Below are 25,721 nucleotides of genomic sequence, written 5' to 3'. Positions count from 1 at the left end.
ATTTCGGCCACCTGTATCTGGGATCTTGTCCTTTCGGTCATGACCCACAGCTCATGACCATAGGTGAGAGTAGGAACGTAGATTGACCGGTAAATCGAGAGCTATGCCTTACAGCTCAGCTCCTTCTTTTCCACGACAGACAGGTACAGCGACCCCATTACTGCAGAAGCTGCACCGATCCGTCTGTCAATCTCCAGTTCGATCCTTCCCTCACTCGTGAACAAGACCTGAACTCCTCCACTTGAGGCAGGAACTCTCCACCAACCTGAAGTGGGCAATCCACCCTTTTTCCGACTGAGAACCATGGCCTCGGACTTGGAGGTGCTTATTCTCATCCCAGCCGCTTCACACTCGGCTGCAAACCGTCCCAGTGCACGCTGAAGGTCCTGGTCTGAGGAATGCCTTCTCCAAATCCACAAAACACCTGTGGACTGGTTGGGCAAACTCCCATGAACCCTCCAGCACTCTGGAAAGGGTATAGAGCTGGTCCAGTGTTCCCCGACCGGGACGAAAACCACACTGTTCCTCCTGAATCCGAGGTTCCACTATCGGCTGAATTCTCCTCTCCAGTACCCTGGCTTAGACTTTCCCGGGGAGGCTGCCTTTATGTAGAAAAATACACCAAGGACCGAGATGTCGCCTGGCATGGTGCAGCCGGGGCCCCACCCTGGAGCCAGGCCCGGGGTTGGGGCTCGTATGCGAGCGCCTGGTGGCCGGGCCTCCCCCCATGGGGTCCTGCCGGGCTCAGCCTGAAGGAGTGACGTGGGGCCACCCTCCGGTGGGGCCGGTGCATAGTGGATCCGGCGACAGTTGAAGGCGAGACCCCCGACGACCCGATCTCTGGACACGGAAAAACACTTGTTCCAGTAAAACTAATGAAGTTCATGCACAGGTGAGGGAACAGCTCGTCTGGGGCTTCAGATACTTCTGTCTCCATGAATGCTGGTCTTCAACCTCAACTGCAACTATACCCATCACTTTTTGATTTTCAATTTACTTATCCATACATTTGGTATGGACCAGAGTCTGATGAAGCTAACAGAGTGATTCCCGTCGGAATAAAGGGGTTTGATGCTAGTCTGCAGCTCTACACTGAAGATGGAAAGCCTGCACTTGACTTTACATCCAGAAAACTTTTAGCAACTGGAAAAAAATATTTCCCACTCATGGGTGGGGTGATGCATAAAATGATGCATATTCATCATATCAGGATGCTGATAAGTTTACAAAGATTGAAAACTATATCACACACAATTATGATATTTACCAATACAGTTCCAGTTTAGCTATTGCTCATGGAGTTCAAATCCATTTCCTGCTGGACAAAAAATATGACAAAGTTTTAGCACAAACTACACCCTGGGAGGGTACTGAAGCATTGACAATATTGTCATCAGACTGTGGCACACAAAGTCAAGCTAAACTCTCATCAAACGTTCCAGAATTATTTTATGGACCAGAGTATGATGATGTTGGTCTGCAGCTCTACACTGAAGACGGTAAAGCTTATGGTCGACTTTATATAAAGAAGACCTTCACAGACTGGAAAGATTAATTTTACTACTCATGGGTGGGGTTTTACACTAGTTTACATGAGAAATATTATGACTATTACATGTATCACTATGTTGTGAAGTTTGAAAAGATGGAGGTTGCTGATGAGAATTATGATATTTATCAGTACAAATCCAAACTGGACATTGTGCTCGGAGTACAGATCCGTTTCCTGAAAGACAAAAGTTCTGATAACCTATTAGTGAAAACTGAGCCCTGGAAGAATGGTTAATGATAGAAGCTTTAAATTAGGATAATGTTAACAGTAAAATATACATCAACATCTGTAACAATCTGCTGTCCATGTCCTGATTAGAATGATCAATAACACATTGTTCTAACAATATCATGCACTGTTAATTACAGATCTCTCTAATGCTTATATCTCAATTAGTTTTTTTAACATACACTTATTCTAGATAAGATAATCTCTTGTTATCAATAATCTTGAAAACCATATTTAATTTCAATGTATAATATGATGAAAGTGAGTTGAGTCTGTGGCCTTTTTTGATATTCCAATGGACAGAACAAGCATACCAAAACTGATTACGGTGGCCGTTTTTTTTTTTTTTTCTGTGAATTTTGGGAAATGTCATATGTGTTTTAAAAATGATTAATATATATAATTATATTAATTACAAAATATGTTGGCCAAAACAATCAAATATATTAATGAACTAAGAATTCAGCACTTAGAATAAACTAACTGATAATATATTTCTCCTGAATATATGCCGCTCACATCTCAGCAGTTTTGATTAATGGCTAAACAATTTTTTAGTATTTTCCTTTCATCTGAATATCAACATTTTTGAGATTTAGTCAGTCGAAGACTCGATACAGTGTTGAGGTTAATGATGGTTTTGTGGACAGTAGGGGCCATATTTTACATTTTGTGCTATAACAACTAAATAATGTTTTTAGTATATGTGAAATGTTCCATGCTTAAAGCATAACTCCTTAAAATGGACAAAAATTATGGTCACGTGTTAGCACAATCTGCCAATAACAAGTAAATACAAATATCAGTGTGCTCTGCATTTTGATGGGAACAAGAATTCTTATGTCAGCACAAAACCATTTTGCCACTGCATTTGAAGTACACATCTGTTTCCTGACAAAGGTTATGACAATAGCCCTACTACATTAGTATAAACAGAGCCATAGAGTACTGTTTCAAATCTCCTCATTAATAAATCATATTATAATGACTGATTAATATTTTTAAGAATTTGGGACAAGCAGGTGGACCCTCTCACAACACATGTCCAGTTTATCATGCAGTGCCACTGACATGACATCTGGCATGAGTTCTTGCTTTTTTAAACTTGATTTTTTATACAAATGGTGCAATATCACACGAGGAAGAAATTGATGTAAATATATATATAAAATACTTTCCCACTCCAAACTGAGCTAAAAATTTTTTTTATTTTAAATTAGACTAGGAGTTAAAAAAATATTCTAATATTTAAATTGTTCATATAGGTTTCATAACTTCATAACTAACACTTTTAGATTTCTAACTATATATGTAACAAAATAAATCCTTTACACATTACACACAACTATGTATATATTATCCAAATGTATAATTTTCCTTTCTTAAGGAAAATGTGCCAAGTTCTAAACCACAGAATCTTCTTTGACTCTTGACATGCAAGACTGTTCTCATACTGTGTGTAGTGTGAGATCTTTGCAGGACAACAGCCTCTGCACAAGCTCCATTTCATGCCATTTCAATTTCCCCTGTCGGGTTTATTAGTGGATAAGGATTAGAAATGCCTTACAAATCATTCAGCGAAGAGTATTTCTACATGCTCATCCTTGTTTTGTTCCTCTTTCGTAAAAACAAGGATGTATGATTTTTTTTTTATATATGAAACTGCTGTCAACAGCTTTGACTGTCACCTTAGGTCATGTTCAGTTCATTACAGCCATTTAAGACCTGTTTTCTGTATTAACTCAGTGAGCCCAGTGAGCTTTATGAGAAAATACTATTTCTTCTTGATGTTTACTGTCTTTCCTCACAAACTTTTATATATAATTCCAAAAAGCAGTAATGTTGTGAAATATTTGTATTTAAACTAACTGCTCTCTATTTGAATGTATTTTAAAATGTTATTGATTGTAGTGATCAAAGTTGAATTTACAGCATCATTATTCCAGTCTTCAGTGTCACATGATCCTTCAGAAATAATTGTTATTTGCTGACTTACTGCTCAAGAAACCTTTTTTTAAAATTATTATTATTATCATTACTTAAAACAGTTGAGTAATTTTGATGAATAGAAGGATCCAAAGATCAGCATTTATGTGAAATAAAAAACTTTTGTAACATTATAGACTATACCATTCAAAAGCTTAGAGTCAGAATAATTTTTATTTTTCTGAAAATAAATGACAGAAATTAATACTTATATTTAGCAAGGATGCTAAAGACATTTATAATGTTACAAAAAAATTATAATTCAGGTAAATGTTGTTCTTCTGTGAAAAAATCGACTTAGCTGTTTTCAACATCATCATAAAAATAAATGCTTTTTTGAGCAGCAAATCAGAATAACAGAATTATTTCTGAAGGATCGTGTGACTGGATTAATGATGCTAAAACTTTTGCTTTGAAATCAAAATAAATTACATTTTAAAATCCATTCAAATAGAAAAGTTATTTTAAATAGTACAAATCTTTCAAAATGTTACTGTTTGCTGTACTTTGGATCAAATAAATGCAGGCTTGGTGAACAAAAGAGACATTACAATTTTACTGTTCAAAAATGTTTGTCTTGTATGGGCAAATTTTTTCTCTCTCTAATTTCTAGCTTTTAATTGGCTTAGAAATCAGATAACTGCTGGACAATAATCAATAATAATGATTGTTTAATGTTTATACTATAAACACTTTTTTCACATAATAAGGCAGAATAGTTTATATAGCCTACTGTAATAAATGCTTTGTTAATTAGCACTGCATTGTTCATTTACTTTATTTAGCCTATACCTGTAGATGACTTGAAAAACACAAATAAACCCTACAGTATATCATCACAATCGTATGTTTAATGTCTTCATGTTTCCAAACGTTACTGTTTTTCTGTGAAAACAACTATTTTCATACAGCGATCGCTGTAAGCTTTTGTCCATATAAGGGACTGCATGAGTGTTTAGCGCTGCATGATGTTCATCTCGCCTTATTCTGGGTCCGAATAAAACATCAAGTCATGCGCAGACTATCCTGTCTCTTTGAATTTAAAATCTATATTTATTCACACCAACTATTGAAAATCCCTATGCGAACACACTTGCCCAAAAAAGTGGGGGGCTTTGGGGGGCTTGACTTGATAAAGAGCGCCATGGTGCCTTTGAAATGGGACTTTTGAAACCAGAAAGTGGGAATGTACTCCAGGACAAGAATTCATCCAGATGTACTATCAGCTCTACTTGGTTGCTAACCCTTTAGACATAGGCAACTGCTGGTGGTTTTGAATGGCATGGATAGAGGCAAAGAAAAGTAAAGAAAAGAATCTAAACTGAGTTTAATCCATCTAGCAAGAGCATGTCATTGGCTAGTGATATCACCCCTGATATTGAGGCTTTGAAGCTTGTATCGAGAATATCAGGTAGCCTACTTCCAGATGGAGCTCCGTATCGAGGTTTCTCTTTTTATTGGAATGAGCATAAAAAGTTATTTCTTTTTTTTACGTGTCTACTAATGTGAGTATTTAATGTATCAATGTATCATATGTATCTTATTTGGATTGACCAGCAGGTGTCCCTAGCATACATCCAAAGCAACACATCTGGCTGAAAAGCTTTAAGGCTTTGTGATGCTTCATCTCGCCACCACTATGTCATAACACCAAGGTCGTTGAAACACAACAACTGCACTAACACTCACTGTGTCTGATCATTGAAATATGCCGTTAAGGTTTGTACTTGAATTTTGTTCCTTATTTAAAAAAAAGGTATTTGCTCCACCGTCCCCCACACTTATTTGTATCCAATTGAATTCAAGCATTCTTATACAACTTGATTTTTATGATACATAAATATATGAAAAAAATCACAGAAAACAGCAGAGAACTGGAATATTGCCCTAATCTCTGCAAAAATGACAATAAATCTTCAATGGCAATTTCCTGGGTATTTTTTCATTGCAAACTATAAACTCTAAAAGACACAATTGAGAACTTACACACATTAAAAATATTATTGTCACAAGTGAGACCTTGCTTTTACCTTGATTTTTTTCTTTGTTGTCTTCACATATCAGATGTCTCATATTTTAAGCCTTTCACTGACACTGTTGTCTCCATCATAAACAAGTATACATAATTAACAGTCTAGTTCATTGTTTGTAGTCAAAACTAACCAGAGATCCTAATCATATAATAATTGTATTTTAATTAAATAAATGTATTTTATTAAATTTCAATAATATATAGATTTTTTTCTTTAAAACTTGGTATTTTGATGGGATTATATGTATATAATATTAGGCCTATGATTTGATTTGAAATGACAGTTTTTGCATCATGGTTACAGCCAATCATGAGAAAGCTTTTTTGTTAATATAACAAAATGAACAGGAATGCTTGATCAGAACTCAATTGATCTGGTTGTGATATGACTTCAACCTCTTAGTTGAGTCTTCTGGCTCAACTCACTGGTAAACAGTGTATGTGTATGTGTATGTGTGTGTGTGTGCTCTTTTTTTTTTTTGTGACATCAGGACACAACTCTGTATAATGACATGGGTATGACACAGGTATTACAAGGAGAGGGTGACTTATGAGGACATAACCCATTCAAAACCCTTATAAACCATACAGAATGGTTATTTTTGAGAAAGTAAAAATGCACAAAGTTTCCTGTGAGGGTTAGGGTTAGGTGTAGGGTTGGTGAATGGTGATAGAATATACAGTTTGTACAGTATAAAAACCATTACGCCTATGGGATGTCCCCATTTTTCACAGTGTGTGTGTGTGTGTGTGTGTGTGTGTGTGTGTGTGTGTGTAGCGTGTTCACACTGCCTGCAGCAGACGCTCCCCAGTGAAACTCTGCAGAACAGACAATATTTCAGTCATACAATTTGCAATATACTGGTGTTTTAAGTGTGGTCCCTGTGAATTAAACTTCTTTAAAAGACACACTTGAGAAATGACCCACAATAAAAAAAAATTGTTCACAAGTGAGCATTACCTTGATTTTCTTTGTTGTTTTTACACAACATAAGTCTCATATTTTAAGCATGCTCTTCACTAGTCTCCAGAGTAAATAAGTACACTTAAAAATAAAAATAAAATAAAATTAGCCCACAGTTTGTTCTGGTAAGATGGTAAAAATTACACCACAACTGAAGATAGTCTTACAGGCTGAACTGTGCAGACACACCCTGTCTGTAAAGTACAGCCTCCTTCATACTGTATAAATAATCATCTGAGAGATGTGACAGATGCAGAGGCTCTTCCACTGAGGACCTTCAATCTGAGGTAGGGTGAATTTAAACTGAAGTCTGTTAAATATCGCAATATTACAGGTATACTGTCATATACACTAATGTCTTTAAAGAGTTCAAAATATATTCAGATTATAAATAATAATTATGAATTATTATGAATTATTACTGAATTTTATTGAAATGTGAATTTTTTTTTATGTACACATATGTACACATACACATATTTTTCCATTGCCATCTTATAATCCAATTCTATCAAAAGCGTATATGTTTTATTTACAATATTTTGTTTTTGATGAAGATTTTATGCCATGGGTGCAATGAAACTCTGCTTCCTGCTCTTCTGCCTCTCCACGGCATTACTTGGTGTCTCTCCTGTGAAAAGACTTAACAATATTGATGATTTGGCAAACACTGATTATGGCAAGTCTGTGCCACATCATGGACTCCAGTTATTGTTCTGGTTTGCCCAACAAGTGAACATCGATCAAAACAATCAAATCCTTTTGAACTTTTATCCTAATAGTGGTGCATTTGGATTCCGTTGGTTTGGAAACAGAGAAGGCATTCTCGGCAGATTGGAACATGGGCAGCGTAACTATGAGGTTGGCAATCTAAATTCACAAAGATATCCTGGGGCCGCTACTTTCCCGGCTTATGTGCAGATGTATTACAGTAATAACAATTTGCCAGAAAGAAACATGGACAGGCTTATTGTCTCTTTGGATGAAACCACAACAAACAGGATACGCAATGTGTTTATTACAGCACATATCCGAGGCAGTAATGAATTTTGTTCTGATGACACTTATGAGATTGCTCCTGCTTTGCTCTTGCAGATCAGACAAACTTATCCATGCACAAATAATGAACAAGAAAATGAAGAAAGATGCAGACAGTTTCTGAAAAGGATTAGATATAAAAGCAATAGCTCTAACTGCCGAAAGAAACGCTCACCCTATTCCCAATGCAATACATTTGATAGCATTAAACTAGAGATTAAAACAACTACAGAAGGTTACTCAAAACTCATATGGAAGAATATAACTCCTGGCATATTGGAAAATTATCAATATGTATACATTGATATTTGCCAAAACACTCATTCCAGTGATACTAATGAAGATCCGACACGGGTGAGGAAAACATATTCCCAAATTTTTGACTCATCTGGGATTATAGATACTTCTGTCTCACTGAATGCTGGTCTACAACCCCGACTGCGACTGTACACAACAAATTGGAATTATAATTTTGGTACACCAGTCTTGTGGTATGGACCAGAGTTTGATGGAGCAAACAGAGTGATTCCAATCAGAATAAAGGGGGTTAACGCTAGTCTGCAGCTCTACACTGAAAATGGAAAAGCCTGTGCTCGACTCTACATCGAGAAAACCTTCAGTAACTGGAATGATGTTCTTTACTACTCATGGGTGGGGTTCTACAAAAGTTCACAACATGAAAATAATGACTATTACACATTTCAATATGCTGTGAAATTTACATTGATCGACAACAGTACAACAGTGAATTATGATATTTACCAGTATGATTCCAGCTTGAATATTGCTCCTGGAGTTCAAATCCGCTTCCTGCTGGACAAAAAATATGACAAAGTTTTAGCACAAACTACACCCTGGGAAAGTGATGAAAAAGTGCCATCAGAGTGTAACAAGGGGAATCTTCAGTCTGACCCTTCATCAGCCTGGTCTTTTCCAGAATTTTTTTATGAACCAGGGTACTATGATGCTAATAATGTCATCCCTATTCAAATAAAATGGTATGATGCTGGTCTGCAGCTCTTCACTAAAGATGGTAAAGCTTGTGCTCGACTTTATATCAAGAAAACCTTCAAAGACTGGAAAAATATCTTCTGGAACTCATGGGTGGGGTTTTACACTAATTCACAAGAGACAAATAATAATTATTACACATATCAGTATGCTGTGAATTTTAATTTGGAAGTTGGAACTGAGAATTTTGATATTTATCATTTCGAATCCAAATTAACCATTGCGCCCGGAGTTCATATTCGTTTCCTAAAGGACAAAGATTATGATAATAAATTAGTAGAAACTGAGTACTGGAAGAGTGGTTAAAACTCACCATTAACGCATCAAGTTATTTAAATTCATTATACAGGTATAGCACTTTTTACAATACATTAAACATACATTATGACACAGAACTTTTAAAGCAGGATAATATCGTTCTTATACACTTATATGAATTATTTTGTGGTGAAGTAAATACTACATGAAAACAAATGTAATTTCTACATTAAATAATTTAGTTAAGATATTTTCAGTAAATTCTATATAATTATTATTAAAGGTTGAACTTATAAGTATATTTTACTTGGAATTATTTGTTATGTTTACAAAGATTCCATAAGTAAATAAATTATGATCCCATATTTCCCATCATGCACCGGGGCATGAATAATTAAAAAGGTTTAAACTTTCACTGTTTTAGAGTTGTACTTACACTGTATTTTGGTTGCTTTTGTTGTTAGGTTTAGTAACTTAATGTTTTGTGACATCTGACGTTTATTGTCTACTCAAAATGACCCATTCATACTCAAACAGGTCTCTGTGTTTATTTGTTTAATAATTTTATTGAGTGGGCATATTATATTAAAAGAAAAAAAATATGTCTATTTGCGTACTTACAGATTTTATTTAGTTCAATGCTTTAGTTTTTCTTAAAATATATGTGTGCAAAATTTTCAATAAAAAATTGAGTAAATCTTACATTTTTTTTTTCAGTGCAGTAAATTATTGATATTTAACAGCACTATTATTTTACAGTGATAAGCATTACATAATGTACAATTTACAAACAAAGAGTCAATCAAATTTACTGGGAATTCCCAAGTAAACGTAACTTTAAAATTAATATTTAAAGCTATTAATAATTATGTTTAGGCTTTTTTGTAAATCAGTTTTTTTTGTAAATTAATTTGCCTTTTCTGAGTGAGAATTGATTTAGTTGATTCAAATCTTACTCCACATTTTTTTCAGTGTATTTAAAAGTCCTTTTTTGTCAGAGGTCTTTCAACCATAACATATATGTTATTTGTAACTATATTAATCCGTTGTCTGTGTCTTGATACTGTATGACAATTAATAAATTGTTCTAATAAACATTCCATAAACTGTTAATCACAGGTATATATACGTCTTTATTAGTTAGTTATTAACAAATGATTTATTCTACATGAGATAAATTAATCTTGACATGTAAATAATAATATACTGTATATTTTTACACATAATATATCATTTTACTTCAGTGTATCAATAATACAAAACAGATTCCCTCTGCTTGTTTTATTCAACTGGTCTATTAAAATGAAAGTTAAATGTGTCATGTTTCATGTGTCCTTGTTTTCATATTCCACAGGAGAATACCAGAAAGGTGAATAACTGTATTTTCTTTAGCAGTGGTTTTATAAGTTGGTTTCAAAAACTATATCTTTGTGAATTCCACTGTCTAACAATTTGGGTAATTCTGTCACATGTTTTAAAGGGTAAACATTTGTGCAATTTATTATTTGGATTGTTTGTAGGCCAATCAAATGACTTGTTATTTTTAGATGTACCATCATTCCATTGATGGTCATAAATATGCAGATGAGCAGAAAAAGTCAGGTGACTGAAGCAGATGAATAAGAATAAAGCTATATAATAGAACACAGTGTCAGCATATTTTTTTGTAACTGTCAATACTAAAAGGAATATTGACAATATTGACTGACAGTTTTAGTTTTAAGATTTCATGTTTACTCAATAATTTTATAATGCTAATAAAACAATGTTTCAAATCACTTAAAAAATACAAATGTAATCATTAATTTCTCCATAAGTCATTGGGGACACATTAACAAATTTTTAGCAGATTTTTGTTTTGTAAGAGTGGCTGGTTTCTTCTTTAATTTAACAATTCAGTTTCATTTTGATCAGTTGATTCTAGGAACATCAACTTCAGCTTTCCATGAAAGGAAACTAGACTAACACACCCACACACAGTGAAAGCATTGCACATGCAGTTAATGAAGAGCTTGTGAAAAATAAAATGAGCTTGACAAACACTTATTCATTTTATTTATTTTGAAAACCACTAACTGCTTACCAGACCTTATGGACACTGACCCTTCCCACAGAAGTCACATTGATTAAAATATATTATTAATAAATACATTTTCATTTATTTAAATATCTTATATTTAAATAGAAGAAAATATATTTCATACAATATATGTAAATATATTTATTTAAATATTTAAATATATTTAATTATTTGATTTTGGCTGTTTTGTAATATTTTCCACATATATTAAACATATGTAAATATATTTTTATCAGAAATTTTTACATATATTTATTTCCTTTATATGTAAATACAGATATCAGACTCTGTAAATATATTAATTTGCAATATATGTCCATATATTAATTTCTAATATTTTTTTACATTTATGTATATGCAAATACATTCGATTTCTATAATTGTATATATATGTATTTACTTTCTTTTAAGTACTTTAAATTACCATTGTGTACGAAATGTGCTATATAAATAAACTTGCCTTGCCTTGCCTTATAACATTCAAATATTCAAATAATGGTCCGTTTTACTGTAGATTGCATATAAGTAACATATTTTCACAAAATATATTCCTGTTTACTCAAACTGTATTTAAATAAATTAAATCTTCATTCATGTAAATGTTTTCATTTTATATAGAATATAATTTGCCCCTTCATAATAAATCAAACAGAAACTGGACACAAAATTTTTTTAAATCTCCAGAAAATGCAACTTAAAAACAGTGACAATATCAGCTGAATTTACTAATTAATATAAAGTGTACATTTATCACATTAACACCAGTTCGGCATGAACCAACAAAAAATTATGAATGATCGTGATGTTTCTGCCACATAAATAAAAGATTATCTTTCTGTAAGCATCCAGGGTCAAAACATTATGCTCAAATATGCAAGTCTTAGTAGGCATTCAACAAAATGCATTTAAATATTTAAGAGCCATCATTAGCCATGCAAACAATTCATCGGTTTTAGAGTTTTTTTTTCTGACGCTCCTGAAATCACAGTACAATTTTTATCAATATTTGTTTACAATGTCAAATCTAAACATGTCTGAAATAGTTTAAGCCCATTTTAGCCTGCATGTAAGTGATGTCACCGATAGATTCTACAGTGCAGACTTTTAGGTTAAATGAATTAGCTTACTTCCATATTGACAAATTACCAGCAAAACATTTACAAAGCTATCAAAACCACTCATCTACACATAAGATGTGATTAAAAGCCCAAACATTCATAATAAGAGCTTAAATCTATAGTTAGCCTACCTCTTTAGTTAGAATGTATAAGTTAAGGCTTGTGAAATGGTCTTTTTCTGAAGACACTAAACCATTTCTGTAAAGTAAATATTGAACAGAAACGTGTCAGTTACATGTAAGAAAGTGTCATAAAGTGTTGTATCTGTTATTTCTGTGATTTTAATGACTAAACTTACCTGAAAGCAGTGAAACAGCACTGAGAGATGGAGTTCCATTTCAAACGTTCACTCTCGTTATGTGTATGGAAAAAACTAATTTTGTCCATTCTGCTGAAGCCTAATTTTTTCACGTTTGTGTAGCTGCACAAACCAGTGGTGCTTCGCTGCCTTGGCCACGCCAACGCAGAGGCTGTGCTCGCTGATGGCTCGTGCTCTTTCTGTGAGAGCATGAGCCTCTCTCGTCTATGCTCGCGGCGGGTGGTTTGTTTCATCAAGGGGCCCCCCCCCGCAAGGCCCTCGTGTCCTTCTTCTCTCCTAAGAGTAAGAGACAGCGGGGCAGCGGATCTCTCTCAGCGGGCTCTGCGACTGCGTGCCCTGCACTCCCCACGTCCTCTCATGCCGGAGTGCTTCACAAGTGAGGACTAGCACCCCTCTTCACTCATGGCTTACTGGACGAGTGGTTCCTGCCAGAGACAAGTAGCGGTAACTGCAGTCTGGAGCAATGGGCGTGTCAAAAGGTGGGCGTGCCAAAAGGTTTCTCATTGGTTGAAAGAAAGGTAGGGGGTGTGCCAAAAGGTTTAGCGAAAACTGGCTGTTCCGCCTAAAGCCGAGCCATACTCTTAATCGCTATTGGCCTATAGATTAATAGAAAGCAATAAATTAAACACATAATTCTATAAAACCAAATGTAATTCTTCCAAGGTAAAAACAGTGTTAATGATTTAAAGAATATTATTTTAAATTACTTTCGAAAGTACCTTTAAAACGGCTTACTGACGTAATCACCACCACACGTTTAGGTCTTAGTTTATCAATAATCAAAAACAGATTACAATTATTTTTGAGAATACAAACGTCTCTTAATACGGTTAGTCGCACCTGCTGTTCTTAAGTTAAAGTCATTTAAAGTCAGCTGTATTTGTTAACATTAATGAACTAACAAGAACAAACAACGAACAGCTGTATTTTTATTAACTAACAAAGTTTAATAAATACTGTATCAAATGTATTGCTCATAGTTAATGTTAGGCAAAACTTCAATGTTAACAATTAAACCTTATTGTAAAGTGTTACCCTAGAAAACTAGGTTTTGCTTGATAGAAAAAAGATGTAGTTGACAAAACCAATAAATTATCAAATTAAAACATTAGTCAAGGGTTTAGTAACCTTATGTTACGTGACATAAGCATACAGACACAGAATTATCCACTAAAACATTTATATAGCTTTCAGTTTCAGTTGTCAATTCAAGTGATAGATAGATAGATAGATAGATAGATAGATAGATAGATAGATAGATAGATAGATAGATAGATAGATAGATAGATAGATAGATAGATAGATAGATAGATAGATAGATAGATAGATAGATAGATAGAACCCGAATTCCGGAAAAGTTGGGACGTTTTTTAAATTTTAATAAAATGAAATCTAAAGGAATTTCAAATCACATGAGTCAATATTTTATTCACAATAGAACATAGATAACGTAGCAAATGTTTAAACTGAGAAATTTTACACTTTTATCCACTTAATTAGCTTATTTAAAATTTAATGCCTGCTACAGGTCTCAAAAAAGTTGGCACGGGGGCAACAAATGGCTAAAAAAGCAAGCAGTTTTGAAAAGATTCAGCTGGGAGAACATCTAGTGATTAATTAAGTTAATTGATATCAGGTCTGTAACATGATTAGCTGTAAAAGCTTTGTCTTAGAGAAGAGTCTCTCAGAAGTAAAGATGGGCAGAGGCTCTCCAATCTGTGAAAGACTGCTTAAAAGAATTGTGGAAAACTTTAAAAACAATGTTCCTCAACGTCAAATTGCAAAGGCTTTGCAAATCTCATCATCTACAGTGCATAACATCATCAAGAGATTCAGAGAAACTGGAGAAATCTCTGTGCGTAAGGGACAAGGCCGGAGACCTTTATTGGATGCCTGTGGTCTTCGGGCTCTCAGACGACACTGCATCACTCATCGGCATGATTGTGTCAATGACATTACTAAATGGGCCCAGGAATACTTTCAGAAACCACTGTCGGTAAACACAATCCGCCATGCCATCAGCAGATGCCAACTAAAGCTCTATCATGCAAAAAGGAAGCCATATGTGAACATGGTCCAGAAGCGCCGTCGTGTCCTGTGGGCCAAGGCTCATTTAAAATGGACTATTTCAAAGTGGAATAGTGTTTTATGGTCAGACGAGTCCAAATTTGACATTCTTGTTGGAAATCACGGACGCCGTGTCCTCCGGGCTAAAGAGGAGGGAGACCTTCCAGCATGTTATCAGCGTTCAGTTCAAAAGCCAGCATCTCTGATGGTATGGGGGTGCATAAGTGCATACGGTATGGGCAGCTTGCATGTTTTGGAAGGCTCTGTGAATGCTGAAAGGTATATAAAGGTTTTAGAGCAACATATGCTTCCCTCCAAACAACGTCTATTTCAGGGAAGCCTTGTTTATTTCAGCAGGACAATGCAAAACCACATACTGCAGCTATAACAACAGCATGGCTTTGTCGTAGAAGAGTCCGGGTGCTAACCTGGCCTGCCTGCAGTCCAGATCTTTCACCTATAGAGAACATTTGGCGCATCATTAAACGAAAAATACGTCAAAGACGACCACGAACTCTTCAGCAGCTGGAAATCTATATAAGGCAAGAATGGGACCAAATTCCAACAGCAAAACTCCAGCAACTCATAGCCTCAATGCCCAGACGTCTTCAAACTGTTTTGAAAAGAATAGGAGATGCTACACCATGGTAAACATGCCCCGTCCCAACTATTTTGAGACCTGTAGCAGAAATCAAAATTGAAATGAGCTTATTTTGTGCATAAAATTGTAAACTCTCTCACTTTAAACATTTGCTATGTTATCTATGTTCTATTGTGAATAAAATATTGGCTCATGTGATTTGAAAGTCTTTTAGTTTTCATTTTATTAAAATTTAAAAAACGTCCCAACTTTTCCGGAATTCGGGTTGTAGATAGATGTTTAGAGATTCAAACAAGAAGTAACCAATAAGTAGAATAAAATAAAAAATAAAAAAGACTGCAAGTGTTGTCACTAGCAGAAGCGCAAGTGTCTGAGAGTGTAAGTCTGCAGCCAGGACCTTCTCCATTGTATTATAATACAACTGTACTGCTGACTCTGCACTGAGTACCAAAAGTACATATGCTTCCTGTGCATGTTTACTAAAAGAATGGAATCACAAAAAAACGTGATTGGCACTCATCTATACCACAGGTTATACTAATATTTGGTTAATGTGCATGTACAACTCCAACATGTTGGATTAACTTCAAAAGAGTGAATGACCTTCGAGTGCACTTTGGGCAATGGTACAGTTGAGGCATGAGAATACAAAAGGCTTATCATTCAGAGTAAAGTTACTGACAGTGCTTGTCTCCCTTTCTAATGTTGAGAATGTGCCTCTGAAGGAAAGTCAGTGTCTTTCTCAGGTGCATTGGATATGCAATGTTGAGCACAAAATACATCAAGAAGGCTGTTATGAAGGCTTCATCAAGGCTGCTGCACTGACACACATCTATTCACAGTGAGCCCTCCTCCTATGATTGCCATTTTACAGTCAATATCCATCAGGTGTGTGGTAGGAAAGGTGTAACAGGGTCCCCCTACATGAACAAATAAAATAAATAAAATAAGAAGAAGAAGAAAAGAAAATGCTTTTAAAATTTAAAATGCTTTAAATTCTGTTCCATCCTCTTTAGCTCAGATAGTGCAGGTACATACAGTGCAGAACTGCAAAAACAATCAGTAGTTTGGCTCCAAATTTTAGCTAGAAATGGTCATTTTAACCCACTCAAAAAACAAAAAAGAAAAGAAGAAAAAAAATCTGTAAATCTGATTCAAATACATTTGATATTTTGTTTTTATCACCGTTTATGTTTCTATTTCTTCAGAAAAAAAGTACTGCGAAAAATAAAAATTGAGCAGTTTTGTTGATTTGACACGAAATTACCCAAATTATCTGTCATGTAGCATCCATAGCACAACTAAACTTGTAACGTTACTTACGTTCGTGATGATCATATTGTAACAAGCTATCTTAACGAACATATTTGTGGTATTTAAAGCATAGATAAACCACGTCGTCTTCTTTCCAGTTTAAAGGCAGTTGGCATCCAGCTTATTGGTGCATTACCGCCCTCTTCTGTTGCGGCATAATGATTGAAAGTTTAACGTTTATCGCTGATTGGCCAACACCGTAACATTCTTTTCACCAATGAGAAACCTTTTGGCACGCCCATTGCTCCAGGCTGCAGCTACCCCTGTCTCGCCAGAGACCCGCCAGCAATCCTCTCGCCAGCAATCCTCTCGCCAGCGCCCAGCCCCATTCTTGCCAGCTGTCCACGAGGAGGTCACCAAGACGTGGCACATCCCCTATTCGGGACGGGTAAAGCCCATCAACTGCAGCAACTGTCATTACCATTGACAGTGCTGTCGATAAAGGGTATGCCGGAAAAATGGCCATCCACGACCAGTCTCGCCAAAAGGACTATTCAGCTCTGCTGTAAACTGGTTTACTGATCGGTTTTCAGAGGCTCAGAATATGTCGCAGGCACTGCATCACTTTCTCCCTAAACGTCCCGGCCCCGCAGCTTCATGCCATCAGAATAACCCTGCTGCTCAGCCTGTAAAGCCAGTGCAGCATCAACCTCAGCAGAAGATGGAACCTGGGCTGAAACAACACCCCCGGCCGGTGAAATGCTTCCACTTTCCAAAGCACCAGGGTCCCCTTCCAACAGTTATGTTGGACCCCTAGCCACCGAAGCCGTCCTGAGGCGGTAGAGAGGAAAAGGAGGGGTTCTGTTCTGTATTTTAACACTGTGATAGCGGACCAACATATTTTGAAGAGCAAAGTTCCTCATCCTCTCACAAGCACAACCACTTATATGAACACAGACTCCCCGCTTTTTCAAGGCAAGCTCTCTACAAGAAAAATAAAGCCTCTCTTCTCCCATTATACAGCATGGGCAGCCATTCTGGGAATATTGAGGTTTTAGAAACAATTTGACGAAGCTACTTGCTGCAGATCGCTCGCAGACTGCCCCACTTCAGAGGCATTATTCAAACTTCTTTTCAGAAGCTATTGTTCTCCGGCAGAGAGTTTCAGGGCTAAGGAGATCGCAAGCATTTCGAATGTCAGATTATCCTCCAACAGCGTGCCCCACCCGGTGTTGGACACATCTGTTGTGATCACCTTCCTTCTGGAGGCCACGCCGAACCTCACTCTTGTTTGGAACAGGTGAGTGGTCATTCAGGGGGTATGGCTTTGATATAGTGGTAGTTCACCCTGACCAGAAATTTTTTCAGACAGAGAAGCATGTGAAGCAAGTCAAGCAGAGTTACTGAGGCGGCAGCAGCCATAAGGCCGAGCAACCTCTGAAAAACCCTCAGGGGGCATGTCGTTCCCGGTTTGAGGGAAGCCGTCAATCGCTGAATCATCAGGAATTGATCTGGCAAGATCCATGCCTGCATTAGGGCAGAGTCTAGAACCATTCCCAGAAAGACACTTCATTTCCTGGGCAAAAACTGGCTCTTGCGTGGGTTGATGACCAACCCTAGGCGCTCTAAATGACTGAGTAACAATTCTTTGTGAGCGGTCAGTTCCCATTCTGATCTGGCTAGAACAAGCCAATCATGTAGGTAGTTCAATACTCAGATTCCCATCTGCCTGAGAGTGGAAAGAGCCACGTCTATGCACTTCGTAAAAGGTTGTGGGGCCAGGGTCAGACTAAAAGGAAAGACTGCATACTGATATGCCACTCCCTCAAACGCAAATCTCAAAAACGGTGTGTGAGGGGGGCTATGTGGATGTGAAAGTAAGCATCTTTCAAAAACCAGTCCTAGGGGTCAATATGGATGACAATCTTCTTGATCATCATCATTTTGAATGACCGGCACATAAGCAAGCTGTTCAGATGTCTGAGATCTACAATGGGTCTGAGCCCACTGTCTCTCTTTGGGACAAGGAAATAGCAGCTGAAAAAGCCTGACTCGCTGTTTGCGTTCAAGGGAGTAGCCTATCAGCATGCAGTCCTTCCGTTTGGACTGTCCCTGGCCCAGCGCACTTTTACTAAGTGCATAGACGCGGCTCTTTTGATGCAATAGCTTTGGCTTACGCATCTGAAGGATTGGAATGTCCTGTTGTTGTGAGAGCCCACTCCACAAGGGGAATGGCCTCCTCATGTGCGGTCCAGTGGCATTTCTATCAGTGAGATCTCTTCAGCCATGGCTGGTTGTCGCCGTCCACTTTTGCCAGATTCTGTAACTTAGACGTCCCTGCCCTGCAGGCACCGATTCTATCTGTTTAACCTCGCTTGTGGGAATTATTTTTTCAAGCCCTCAGCTAAGCTTGGGGCAAGATACTGTCCAGGTCCTTCAGGGCCCTCTTTAGTGCTCTTACACTGCGCAGAGCAGCATGTGATTGTTGCTCATAGTTTGGCATGATTGGATTTGCAACACGCGTGCCCATTAAAACACATCAAAGTTACCAGCCTTTACATAAATAGTAAATAAAAGTCAGATATAATGTCCTGAAACTTGATCAAGTATTGGTTAAATGGATAGTAGGCCTACATCAAACTGTAAATTTAATGAGAATATGAAAGCATAGCAAAACATTGTTTGAAGTCAGTTATATATATATATAATAACTTTAAAACATATAGTGTAGAAATAAAATTTGACTGCATTGCAAAAATGCAATGATTAAAATACACCATGTGAGGCATGAATATAATTTAACAAAAACATAATAAAACACACAATATCAGATTTATGTTCTATGCAATTTTTGAATATATTTCAATATATTTAATAGTGTCTCACATATATGTTAATATATTACCTTTCTGTATGGGTTTAATCTAAAGGTTATGTAGAACAATATCTAGTTCTTAACCAGATTACCATATTTATTATTAAATGAAAGTTATTACGCGTATCTTCAGAGAAGATGGAGGATGGTTATAAGAATTTTTATGAACACAAGTCCAATTTGGCCACTGTACCCAGAATACAGATCTATTTGCTGAAAGGTATATAAGAACATCCCATTAATAAATCAGATATATATAAATAGCTCAGGAGGTAAACTCATTTCAATGTCCTATAGGCCTACATTTGCAGCTGTCATATCTAGAAAGAAAGTGATTGATCAAAAATCAAATGACCAGGCCCTTTTTACACGCTCCAAATTATTGGTTTGAACTAAAACAAAACATTGCATGATTGCATATGTTTTTAATCTTCTCGTAGCATAAGTTCAAGAAGAGTTTGCTCCTTTAAGTCAGACTGAAGATAAAATAAGAGATTAAAAATTTATATTCACTGCTGTTGCGTTTGCTCCCAAAAGTTTCTCTTGAATACCTACTGCCCCAGTGATAGCTTTTGTAGCTTTATTTCTGCATGAAAGTGAGAAATTGCTTTTTTAATGCTAAATAAGAGAGGAAATTTCACTTCAGTGGATAGGGACTTTAATGTGCAACTATGAAAGGCAAATACTGAAATGGCAATTGCTTTTAATCTTCCACATGCTTCCATGTAAGATCACTCAACTTTGTGTGGTGCACAGGGTCGTGATCATTGTGTAAGGGTTTATATTACAACAGAAACTTGCTGACTGGATATCTCGTTCTGGGGGAATTTGTACATGCTCAATGAAAGAGGAACTTGTGTTCTCCTTTCATAAAAAGAAGGAAGTTAGATATGTGCAGCAGCTCTCTCCAGTTTGGATTTGTCACCCTGGAGGTCATATTCAGCCTCAGCCAAAATACGGGAGAAAGATAGAAAAGCAGGAGTTTTAAGCACACTGACTTGCCATTTGAGGAAATTAAATTATAGTCAAAAATACGATCAAGTGGCTTTGCAGAACTCACATTGGAACATATTCACAAGAATAATAGCATGACTGCATGGCTGTTTACAAAAATGTTGACTTCAGCAATGCATTAAGTGTAAATTGCTTTAGAAAAATCTGAAAAAGATATGCTTCATGTTGAAAAAAAACGTATAATTACACACGGGTACCAAAAACCTAAGCACAATCAAATAATGATGAGCTGTTGTTGTATGTTGGCGTTCCACCTGAGCAACGGATGACAGAAAGTGAATCAGACAAGACAAATGCAGCTGTCTTGACAACATAATTTTTAACACCCTGATCACTTAAAAGGAGGATGCATTTGATGAATTACTATTAATGCTTTTACAAGCTCTTAATAAATGTCCAATTCAAAATATTGAGGATTTTATGTGTATTTTGGGGCTGCAGCTGGGTTTTGGGCACATACTGCCACCTGCTGTCTACTATGTGCTCACAAATATTCATTTGCCCAGGTTTACTGAACATTGAAATATTTTGTTTAGTGTGCTGTTATGCCAGAGCAGCCTTATGAGCATACAATATTGTGAAGTGACATACAGCCAAGTATGGTGACGCATACTCCGGAATCGTGCTCGGCATTTAACCCATTCAAAGTGCACACACACACACACACACAGCAATGAACACACAAACACCATGAACACACACCTGGAGCAGTGGGCAGTCATTTATACTGCGGCACCCAGGGAGCAGTTGGGGGTTCGGTGCCTTGCTCAAGGGCATCTTAGTCGTGATATTGCTGGCCCGAGACTCAAACCCACAACCTTAGGGTTAGGAGTCAAATTCTCTAACCACAAGGCCACAACTTACAACAAATTTGTGCACAAATTCACATAGTGTCAACTGGAAATGTTGCAGACAAAACCAAACAAACAACAGTGTTGCTGTCAAAACAATTTATAAATTATAAAAATAGATTTTAAACAATACATCATATTGAAGGATTTCTGTTTCTGTTCATTTGTTCAGTTTAAGCCGGTTTGATTGTGTCCACATTATGATGACTTTTTTGTGTTCCTGCAAGACAATTAAATAAAACCCTTAGGAGAAGATTCTCAAGTTTTATCTTTAGCTCATTCAAATTTACCAGTATATTCAGCATATGGAGATGTATGACACTGCACATTACAAAACTTTACACTGGGTCAGTAATATACTTGCAGTTTAGTCATTCACTATAGCCACTTTAAGCCTTGTGCTCATTGTCATTGCTAAGAGACATTAAGTGTGTGTCATGCTGAACTCACTGGATATGCATGATGGCATTCTGAACCCATAGATCATCAGGGTTAGCACAGACCTGTCTGTTCTTCACAGTAGTAAAACTACAAGAGAGAGAATATTCTAGATTAAATATTACCAATATTACAGCTTGTTTCCTTACATAAACATTAATAAAATATTTATTTAAGACAAAACCAGTGTTGCTCCTCACATGACAGCCTCTATGTTGCAAGTCATGGTGGCGTCCTGTCGAGTGAAGTCTTTCAGTCGGAGGAAAGGAAACGGCAGTGATGAATATTTGGTACAGCACCTCACTGGACCTTAACACAAGACAAACTCTCAGTTCATGTGGTTTTATGACACTTGACCAACTACCCTGACCCATATCTTTATTCAAATATACATTCATGTGCTCATTTTCCTGGCAATAAACTTGGGAGTGTATACTATTAATATTGTTGACTCTGAAAAAATGTTATCTATTTTAAGTCACTTTTGAACAAAAGCTCCTGCTATATGCATAAATATAAACTTTCTTTTTTTTTAATTATTATTAAACAATGTATTTGAATCTGACCTTATTGGTCTTATTAACATAAACAATAATAAACATAATATGCATATTTGTAATACATTAATAAGTAGTGGCGATGCACTCAAAAAGACATGCCATAGTTATATTATTAACTATTAGCAAAGGCTTTATTTTAATTTATATTTAGAAAAAAATTCTAAATTAATTTATTACAGTTGTTTAGAATCAGTATGAATCTGTTCAGTTAAAATGTATGAACGGTTAAGATCTGGCTAGAAGTGGAATAAGAAATATAAAATTAGTTAAAATGTAACAAATTGGATTTATTGATGATAAATATATAAACCTGGTAGTTTTAGCACATTCAGATTATTAGTACTATTACAGAAATCAAAACCATATCATGTCAGTGATGCTCAAATAAACTGTCAGATTATTTTTTAGTTAAACAGTTACTGTATAAGTTAAGACATAAATCCATCATATCAGTTAAGTCATCAAACCAACTGCAAAATTCCTGATTATTAAACATGGCAGCGTCTCTGCTATATGGCGAATGCAACCATTTAAATTCTAAATTATTAAAATGCATGTGGTTACATTTCAGGAGGAGCCTTGGAAACTCAAAGCAATGAACAACCAAAGAGATTGTCTAAGAAAAGTTGGTTATACTTACTGCTTTGACTCAAGTTGACCCAGACACACAGCAACAGCAGCAGCGTGGATGACGTCAGGACGAGTCTGTTCATCATGGGAGGGGAAACAAGCCACTTTTTCATGGGTGAAAAAGAAAAATGAAAATGATAAAGTGTTCAACAAGATAATGACAGTTGTGTAAGACAGCAGCAGCAGTTTTGAGGATGGTGATGATGAAGATGCAGAGCTCTCCCAGTCCACGTTATCTGGCATCCCCAAAAGCTAGAATATATAGCTGTTCGTGAGGGGATTTTGTAGACCACACAGGAGCGTCACTGAGGGGATGGAAGACAGGGGAAAAATCTGGTAAATATTAGTAGGTCAACTAAATTTGAGTACTAAAACGGGATATTCCATTCCTCTCACTATCATGGGTACTGTAATTAGAAAATCGATCCCAATTTGTGATACGATCACAAATGTGTGTAATCACCAAAATTATTGGTTTAGACACATAACATTATTAATGCTGGTAAATATACATTTAAAATATATGTAAGGAATGCAAAATCAACAACAATAAAAAACAACATCATTGTGACTGTAGATGCAACAAATTAAAATACAAAAACAACCAAACAATCACCTGATTGTAATATGGAAAAATGGCAATAGATTAGCTTTAGTTCATAAAAAAGTAAAAAAAATAAAATAATGTATTCCTGGGTAAACATGTAGATGAACTTTTTTCCTCAACATTAAAGTACAGTATAAGATGAGCTGTATATTTTAGGTGTCATGACTGGTCTTCATTTTATTACATTTTTTATTTTTAAAAAACTGAGGAGATCGTAGAACAATAATGAAGAACAATTTACACATGTTGTATAAATGTTCATTTATTGCAAGGAAAAAATGGGAGTAAAAAAAAACTCAAATAGGTCATAGTTCTACATATACTGTATATATATGTGTGTGTGTGAGGGGAAAAAGGGGTTATTTTTATTTAAATATTATTTTAGTTATTAGAATTTATATTGGTATTTATATTTTGTTTTAAAATTTAGCACATAAAATCAGAAAACACATACACACACTATACTGTATATATATATACATATACAGTATAATGTATATATACACACACTATACTGTAACACACACACATATTTATATGTATATATTTCAAGTGAGCATTTTTGCAATTTGTGGATAATAAAGATGTCTGTGATGGGTTACATGAGTTAAATATAATTTCATATGTATTTACTTTTAAGACAAAGAATTTAAATAACATGAACATCTAGTCAAACATTTAGACTAACATTCAGCAGTCAAAGGCATCCGCCTTTCCTGGAAATCGAACACTCATCAGATTCTCTTATCAAAGCTCCAGATCAGATGGCAGTCTTTGATGGGAAAGAAAAAAACATATATATATATAAATTCAACCAGATATGACTTTACTCTAATTCTAATCCAGACACTCCCCCATTTTAAAAGATCAAAAGTGTGTTTCACAGAAATTAAACTCCAAATGTCAAGTAGCATGACACCTCTTTAAACCTGGAGGTGTAAATGAAAGAATCTGAAAATGTTTTAGTAAAACCAACACAGAGAGCAATGCTTTCAAATTGGTATGTCTAAAGTCAAGCAGGACGACTAAAGCGAAGGCTGTGGGTTTGAAGGGAAGTGATTCATTGCTAAAGGAGCCACTTTAAGGATTTGTTCTCATACTTATGACCTATTTCACCCTTTGATGTTAGGACATGAGTTACATAAAACATTATGACCTAGAAAATATATGTAATTCTTCACACCCACAAGAAACCACACGTTAGCATCTGGAAATGAGGACGCCCGCTGAGCATGTGGATAGTTCAGAACTATTCATTTGTGTGTGTGTGTGTGTGTGTGTGTGTGTGTATGTGTGTGTGTGTGTGGTTTTATCTAGTGTTATATAATCATAAACCACAATATAATCATAATTTAATAATGCATTCATTCTATAATCAAAAGGTTAGGGGTTTAAGTGCTTGTCCTGGTGGACATTTCCAGTTCCTGGTTACAAAAGTCCCATGCCAAATGAACCATGTCACAGCAAATCATTATCTGTGATTCCAAGTGGTTTTACAGTATGTAAAATATTCCACGTGTCAGAGTAAATTTAAGAGAAAAAAAAATACAAATGGCGGTCAATCCCACTTTAAATAGTAAGTTTCTTATTATTATTATTATTATTTTTTTGTATGCAACAGTCATTTTAAAAGAAAAGTTCACCCAGAAATTAACATTTAGTGAAAATGTACTCACCCCAGGACTTCAAAGACACAGATGAGTTTATTTCTTCAGATTTGGAGAAATTTAGTATTTAGCATTTGTTCTGATTAAGAAAGAAACAAAACTACATCTAGAATTGCTTAGAATTTAGTACATTTTTTTATAGCAAAATTTCATTTTCGGTTTAACTATTCTTTTAATAAATTAATTAAATATTCTTATAATAACTAATAATTATTTTTCATTAAAAAAAGTAATGAAAAATGATTGAAAAGTGCAAAGATAAGTTCACTGCAAGTCGTAACTGTTATAACATTTTATTTCAACAAAGTTGTTAATTTTAGAGTGGGTCAAAATTATTTTTAAAGCAGATAAGCAAACAGATAAAATATGATATAATTTAAAACTTAAAAACTTAAGGGATAAGTTCAATTCCAGAATGAAAATTCTGTCGTCATTTACTCACCCTCCACTTGTTCCAAACTCGTATGAGCTTCTTTCTGCTGTTGACCATTTTCTTATATAGTGCATGTGTAAGGTAAGCTTGTTTGTAAAGAATAAAATCTGAATGTGTTTGCCTCCAAAAATTGAGCAT

The 25,721-nt window shown here is 35.6% G+C and overlaps 1 protein-coding gene across 2 annotated transcripts; it reads right to left on the bottom strand.

Annotated features, from left to right (window-relative positions):
- Window positions 1-21,351: 21,351 nt before the first annotated feature.
- On the bottom strand, window positions 21,352-25,022 carry LOC132154655 (monocyte chemotactic protein 1B-like). Of its 2 annotated transcripts, XM_059563302.1 has the most exons (5): window positions 24,172-25,022; window positions 22,887-23,181; window positions 21,887-21,995; window positions 21,699-21,776; window positions 21,352-21,468 (listed from the first exon to the last, which is right to left on the bottom strand). In XM_059563302.1, the coding sequence occupies exons 2-5, from the start codon at window positions 22,987-22,989 to the stop codon at window positions 21,447-21,449; spliced, it is 312 nt and encodes a 103-aa protein (XP_059419285.1). In that variant the 5' UTR covers window positions 22,990-23,181; window positions 24,172-25,022; the 3' UTR covers window positions 21,352-21,446. The 2 variants fall into 2 exon arrangements, with proteins under 2 accessions (XP_059419285.1, XP_059419286.1); XM_059563303.1 differs by lacking the exon at window positions 24,172-25,022 and having other exon boundaries at window positions 22,887-23,347.
- Window positions 25,023-25,721: the final 699 nt, after the last annotated feature.

The sequence above is a fragment of the Carassius carassius genome, chromosome 12, assembly GCF_963082965.1.
Source record: "Carassius carassius chromosome 12, fCarCar2.1, whole genome shotgun sequence".
NCBI classification, from domain to species: Eukaryota; Metazoa; Chordata; class Actinopteri; order Cypriniformes; family Cyprinidae; genus Carassius; species Carassius carassius.
The sequence above is the reverse complement of the archived record's forward strand: the minus strand, read 5'-3'. Positions and strand labels throughout refer to the sequence as shown.